Source organism: Neoarius graeffei, chromosome 8 (genome assembly GCF_027579695.1).
Source record: "Neoarius graeffei isolate fNeoGra1 chromosome 8, fNeoGra1.pri, whole genome shotgun sequence".
NCBI lineage: Eukaryota > Metazoa > Chordata > Actinopteri > Siluriformes > Ariidae > Neoarius > Neoarius graeffei.
Window position 1 is genome coordinate 40024608 of NC_083576.1, and position 7322 is coordinate 40031929.

At 41.9% G+C, this 7322-nt stretch overlaps 1 protein-coding gene across 1 annotated transcript; it reads right to left on the reverse strand.

Moving 5' to 3' along the window:
* Positions 1-4580: 4580 nt before the first annotated feature.
* LOC132889891 (uncharacterized) lies at positions 4581-6331 on the reverse strand. Its single transcript, XM_060926711.1, has 4 exons — positions 6255-6331; positions 5886-6162; positions 5398-5557; positions 4581-4738 (listed from the first exon to the last, which is right to left on the reverse strand). The coding sequence occupies exons 1-4, from the start codon at positions 6329-6331 to the stop codon at positions 4581-4583; spliced, it is 672 nt and encodes a 223-aa protein (XP_060782694.1).
* Positions 6332-7322: the final 991 nt, after the last annotated feature.

The window sequence follows — 7322 nt, forward strand, 5'->3', positions numbered from 1 at the left end:
ATGGGCTCAAATGTTTGGAATGCACTCAGAATGCAGTCAGAATTTTTAGAATGCACTTCGAATATCCCGAAATATACAAAGAATTTTCATTCCGACGGCATTCCGGCTCATTCCGCCTCTAGTGTGACTGCCCTCTAACATTCGGGTTAAACGTAGAAATTATCTCAGATCATTATCTCATCTCATTCAAAATATGTCTGTGTAATAATATATGCACCTCACCACGCTACTGTATTAAACGTACATTCACGTCAACTACTGCACAGAGCTTTATAAATGATCTCCCAGAGTTATCAACTTTGATTGGGTCACTGTCAGCCCCTGCAGAACTTGATCAGGCAACTGAATGCTTAGAGTCAACGTTCCGCTATACTTTAGTGGAACATTCCTCTTAAAAGGAAAATGGTCAGAGACAAAAAAAATCAGCACCCCACCCTGGTATAATGATAGCACTCGCATTTTAAAACAGACCACTCGAAAATTGGAACGTAAATGGCGTCAAACAAAATTGGTAGCATTCAAATTAGCATGGAAGGAGAGCTTCCTGAAGTATAGAAAAGCTCTTGGTGCTGCTAGATCAACATATCTCTCCTCCCTAATAGAAGATAACAAAAATAATCCTAGATTCCTATTTAATACTGTAGCAAAATTAACCAGGAATAAGTCCACTATAGACACATGCACACCTGTAGTATGTAGTCGCAACAACTTCATTAATTTCTTTCATGACAAAATTAAGAATATCCGACAAAAAATTCAAACTACTAATTTAAGGTCAGACAATGTAAGTGACCCTGTAGTTAACAATATAACTGTATCAGATCAGCAATTATAATGTTTTACTCCCCTTAGAGAAATTGAATTACTTTAATTAATCTCCGCATCAAAAGCCTCAACTTGTGTACTAGATCCCTTGCCTACACGTCTATTCAAACTGAAGTAATTGAACCACTTCTAAAAATAATAAATTCTTCTCTTAGGATTGACTATGTACCCAGATCCTTTAAACTAGCAGTTATCAAACCCCTGATCAAAAAACCTGACCTTGATCCCTGTCAGCTGTCCAATTATCGGCCAATATCAAACATCCCCTTTATCTCCAAGATCCTTGAAAAAGCTGTGGCACAGCAGTTATGCTCATATTTACATCGGAATAACATCCATGAAATGTATCAGTCAGGATTTAGACTTCATCACAGCACAGAGACGGCTCTGGTTAAAGTAGTAAACGACCTACTGTTGTCGTCTGATCAGGGCTGTGTCTCGCTGCTTGTGTTGCTTGACCTTAGTGCAGCATTTGATACCATTGATCATTCCATTCTTCTGGATAGAATAGAAAATGTTGTGGGAGTTAAGGAAACAGCCTTCTCCTGGCTCAGGTCTTATTTAACTGATTGCTATCAGTATGTTGATGTAAATGGTGATTTTTCTAGACATACTGAGGTCAAGTTTGGTGTTCCACAAGGTTCGGTCTTGGGTCCACTGCTTTTTTCTTTATATATGTTACCTCTGGGTGATATTATTCAAAAACATTGTATTAGTTTCCACTGTTATGCTGATGACACACAATTGTATGTTTCTGCAAAACCTGATGAGAGACACCAGCTTAATAGAATTGAGGAATGTGTGAAGGACATTAGACACTGGAAGCTTATTAACTTCCTTCTGCTTAACTCTGGCAAGACTGAAGTACTTGTACTAGGACGACATGCAGCTAGAAGTAAGTTTTCTGATTACACAGTAACTCTGGATGGCCTTTCTGTTTCTTCACATGCAGCAGTAAAAGACCTCGGAGTGATTATTGACCCCAGTCTTTCATTCGAAACTCACATTGATAACATTACCCAAATAGCTTTCTTTCATCTCAGTAATATTGCTAAGATAAGAAATTTAATGTCACTACATGATGCGGAAAAACTAGTTCATGCTTTTGTTACCTCCAGGTTGGATTATTATAATGCCTTACTGTCTGAATGTTCCAATAAGTGCATAAACAAGCTCCAGTTAGTTCAAAATGCAGCAGCAAGAGTCCTTACTAGAACTAGAAAATATGACCATGTCACCCCTGTCTTATCCACACTGCATTGGCTCCCAATCAAATTTTGTATTGATTATAAAATACTACTATTGACCTTTAAAGCACTGAATGGTCTCGCACCACAGTACCTGAGTGAACTTCTGGTCCTCTATGACCCATAGATCAAAAGGTGCAGGCTATCTGCTGGTACCTCATATACTGAAGGCTACATCAGGGGGCAGAGCCTTTTCTTACAAAGCCCCACAGTTATGGAACAGCCTTCCAAGTCATGTTCGGGAATCAGGCACAGTCTCAGCGTTTAAGTCTAGGCTGAAAACATATCTGTTTAGTCAAGCCTTTTGTTAATGGTGTTTATGAGGTAAAGGTGTAGATCTGGAGGGTCCTCAGACATAGAGTGTTTCGGTAAACTGGGATGTATGGATACTGTCAGTCCCCCACTCGCTTGCTCACTCGAGTTTGTTGATGGTGTAGTGGCTGGCTGCTTTATGTCCCAGGGCTCCCTCATGCCTGTGTTACCTTCTGGCTCTCCCCTTTTAGCTATGCTGTCATAGTTTTGCTGGAGTCCCTGCTTGTACTCAGTTCAATATGTATACTGTTCCTACTTATTCAGGTGACATTGGACATACCTAACAACCTGTGTTTTCTCTCACACCCCCCCCCCCCCCCCCCAAGTCTGTCCCACTGAGTTACATATCGGTCCTGGGATCGAGATGCTGACCTCTTCTGCTCCTCAGATCTACCTGATCCATCCTGGTGCCCTGTGTCTGGTTGGACTCTCATCGCATCGCTCCTGTGGAGGACAGCCCCATATAGACAGTTGAAAGTCACACTTGGAAGACGCTCTGGACACTTACAGTAATGCTTTTATGGCTGAGGACTACAGTTGACTTGCTAACTTTAGGACTGCAGTTATCATGAACAGTTTTGCACTCAAGTTTCCATCAATGAAGAGTTTATAACATCAACGAAACTGACTTTATGTTAAAACTGTTAATGTTATAGTCATGTTGTCTGTTGTTGCCCAAATGAGGATGGGTTCCCTTTTGAGTCTGGTTCCTCTCGAGGTTTCTTCCTCATGTCGTCTGAGGGAGTTTTCCTTGCCACTGTTGCCACAGGCTTGCTCATTGGGGATAGATTAGGGATAAAATTAGCTCATGTTTTAAGTCGTTCAAATTGTGTAAAGCTGCTTTGCGACAATGTTTATTGTTAAAAGTGCTATACAAATAAACTTGACTTGACTTGACTTGACAGCCGCGCAAAACCTCAGCCAGACCAGAGGAAATGCTACAGATGTGGCAGGGATAGCCACTTGGCTAAGGACTGCAGGTTTGCCAATGAAAAGTGCCACAAGTGTGGTAAAGTAGGGCACATGAAGAGGGCCTGCAGAATAAAGACAGGAGGAAAAGAAACGACTAAACAATTTAAAGGGGAGAGAAACAAGCATGGTAGGGGAGCAAATTTCATGCAAGATGAAGGAAGTGATAGTGATCAGGAGGTAGTTTTCACTATGTATCACATGAAGGCTAGTGACATGACCTTGTACAGCATTACTGAAGAAATAGTCATCCCTAGAGAAAAGCCCTTTAGAAAAGTGCTAAAAGGTAATGGTAAAAAGGGAACATATGAAATAGACACTGCCTGTGGATTTACCATTATGTCTCTCGAAAGGCCCTTCACAAGTTATTCACTGACACCAACAAACCCAGGTGAACCAAATGCAGGATAAATCTGAGAACATATGGTGGTCACAGAGTCCCACTATTAGGTGCAGCAAAGGTCACAATGGAACACAATGGCAGGACTAAGACATTAGCAGTAGTGGTTGTGAAAGGATCAGGGACAAGTCTAGTCCCTGTCAACACACCCATGTGGGTCCCACATGGGTTGAATGTGGGCTGCCCAGCTGGGCTCCAGTCGGTTTTGGCCAAGGGTTATGCGGTGGCCCCATGTGGGCAAGCCCAGTTGGGCTAAAAGTGGGTTTCATATGGGCCCTAGCTAAAACCTACTTGGGCAACCCAGGTTTCTCCCATCTGGGTCCCACACGGAGTTGTCCCATGCAGGCTCATTATGGGTCCCTTATTTTACCCTTTCAGGTATTGTGTGGGCCTATTACAGTCAGCCCATAGTACCCCTGTCAACACACCCTTGTGGGGCCCATATGGGTTGGATATGGGCTGCCCAGCTGGGATCCAGTCAGTTTTGTCCGGGGGTTCCATGGTGGCCCCATGTGGGCAAGCCCAGTTGGGCTGAAGGTGGGTTTCACATGGGCCCTAGCTAAAATCCACTTGGGCAACCCAGGTTTCTCCCATCTGGGGCCCACACTGAGTGGGCCCATGTGGGCTCATTATGGGTACCTGATTGTACCCTTTAAGGTAATAACTATTATGGGGGCTTATTTTACAGTCAGCCCATAGTACAGTTCTTTACACAAACAACAATGACAAAAAGACTAGTAATACAATTACTTTTTTATTGCTATTTACAAAAAATAAAAAAAAACTAAGTTTTTATTACAGAAATCACTGAGAAAAAAAAAAACAATTTAAATTTCCTGAGGGGCTGCCTCTCTGGCCTGACGGGCCTGTCGATTGCCCCCCCCCCCCCCCCCCCGGTCCCTAGCACCAATCAGCCACTTCGAGACCGCCTTCTCTGCGTCCTTTCTGGTGATCTGACTGGTCATTGCATTCTTCTTCAAGGCTCCTGCAAGGCACAAATATAGCAGTGACTTACTTCATGTGACAACTCTCAGCCAGGTTTGCAGAAGCAACAGAGTTTCTCAAAAAATTTAATATTGTGGAAGTTTGTTAAAGGAGAAATCTAGTGTGAATCAATCAATAGCCCAGTTGTTAAGGTTCATTGAAGGTTATCTGTATGTATGCGGTCTATGTTGCATCACATTTTCTTGTTCTTTTTCCTGACAGCACTTGTTGACCTCAAACAACCGGGCTAATGACTGATTCACACCAAACTTCTCCTTTAATTTCAGTAATTCAGTGTATAAGGCGAAGCTCATACATTAAATAGATTCATCAGACATTAAGTGAAATGTTTCTAGCCGTTATTTGTTTCCAATAAAAGGCATTCTATTCTATGTTTAGGAAAACTGTGTTGCGGAGTAATATTTTAATAACATATCGAAATATCACGTTTCATGTCTGCGTATTGAGCCGTAGGGGGTGTGTCATTCAGTTCAATAAAAAAACAAGAACCATTGCATTCCTAACTATTACACCCCAGACATCACCTATGCCCACCCTTACACACACCTGTAGTTGCCTTTACAGTTCAATAAACATGTTTGGTATTATGATCTCTTTCTAATATTGTACAACTTAAACATTATCCATATGCACACCTACCATAAATTACTTCAAACAGCTTGAGGGGCTTGAATCCTCTCTTGCCATTTCTCCCCACGAAGTTGTACTGTCTGGATAGGTTGTGGTCAATGAGGAACGCCATCATCCTTCTCGTGGCCCCGTCAACAGTGCCCCCTCCAATGTCCACCACAGCTGCAATCTGAGAGGGAACAAAGGCAATACAAGGCAGGTCAATCTATATTCCTCACTGGAGTAAACCTCTCAACATGAAAGAACTGCCAGATGCATGGATATTTGAAAGTTAGGGTGCACACATGTAGATACAGTGTGAAAGAGTGGGAAGATCCCACTAGTGGATTGAAATGTTGCCTTATAGTTAAATAATAAAGTGTTTTTGGAGCATATACCCAGTGTGCAGACCACTCTTTCACACTGTTCTCATAACTTTCAACAGCACTTGGCAACATGAAACAACAGGGCAACAGGTTGATTCAGTCCACATACTGTAATACATTTAACATACATACCAGTTCTGACATGAAGGTGGGGTTTGCCAGTTTTTCTTCCATGCAGTCGACTTCATTAACCGTCTTGAGGGGGAAACCCTCTGGAGTAGAACAAACAGGGTTGGCAATGTTGTGTCGATCTTGGAGAAGTGCATGGAGAATCCTCCCATGGTTCCTCTGTGTGTCTTTCACCTCCTCAAGGAAGGTCAAAATGCGAACAAACATGCTATCCCGAATGTCTCGTCTTGGGGTTGAAGACCCGTGGGTGGGAGCAGGGGGTGCAGGGGTCTGTATAGACCTGTGGGTGGGTGGAGGGGTCTGCAGAGACCTGTGGGTGGGTGGAGGGGGGTCTGCAGAGACCCGTGGGGGGGAGGAGAGGGGTCTGCATACAATGGAGGCCTCAGAGGTGATGGAGATGCCTGATTGTTGATGTCGTCATCATCCTCATCTTCAGCCTCGCTGGACATGACCACTTGCCTAAACATGTATAATAATCAAGCACAATCAATAAGTTAAAGCATTTCAGTTAAACTATAACTACTTTAACTAAAGCATTAGCTTATATAAAGGAAAAATAAAATTTAAAAAACAGTTTTCATAAGTTTAAGTTAGTGACAAATTGAGCACCTGCATACATGTCAAACTTCGGTCAATCAAACCTGTATAACCAACCTCCAAAATCCGTATTTCCCTTATAAAATCCGTATAAGATGCAAATTAAAATAATTTACCTAAAATTTGAATGATAATTAACAATTATATATCCCAGTTACTTTTTATTCAATATTAATAACAATAAACCTTCAGAATGAATACAAAGCTCCAATGTTTGACAAAAACACAAAGTGTTATCAGCGTAGTTACGAAGGAAATACTTCCCTGTTTGGAGACAGGTTTCACCGAGCGGCTATTATGCGCGAAACTTCATATTAGCCACAAAGTCAGGAAAATCTGTTCGTAAAATTACGTTATAATGACCAAATACAATGAAAAGTATTTTTCCAGTCTCACCTGTGAAAGGTAATCCCATGTGATCTCGTTTGGACGGTAAACCTGTTGGTATAGTTAAACGCAGCACATGAATGAGGCTTCTTTATTCTCGGCTACTGTCTAGACGCTATACCAGAGACGGTTGAAGAATCTCCACTTTGCCACATCCAATATGGCGGCGAGGATGATGTATGATTCTATGCAGGAGGCAGCGTCTATGTTTATATGTCTATGACTTCACGGTTGGCGGGATTCTCGCAATGCGGTGTGCGCATGATCAAAAGTGGAACGAAGTCTCGCTACCACAAGACAACGTGTGATTTCATAAGACTCTTTACTGGCTGTCTGTGGTGTACAGTACATTTGTAAATGTTATGCGCTGTTTTATCATCGTGGGAATTGATTATAGCTCTAAATAAATATTGAAGTTTTTTTAAAGAATCCGTATAACTTTATTTATATGCCCGT

Coding starts and splice junctions, on each gene's coding strand:
- LOC132889891 (XM_060926711.1), bottom strand. CDS start 6,331: ATGTCCAGCGAGGCTGAAGATGAGGATGATGACGACATCAACAATCAG. Junction 6,163..6,254: donor TCACCTCTGAGGCCTCCATT/GTATGCAGACCC, acceptor ACCCACCCACAG/GTCTATACAGACCCCTGCAC. Junction 4,739..5,397: donor GCTGTTTGAAGTAATTTATG/GTAGGTGTGCAT, acceptor TGTGCCTTGCAG/GAGCCTTGAAGAAGAATGCA.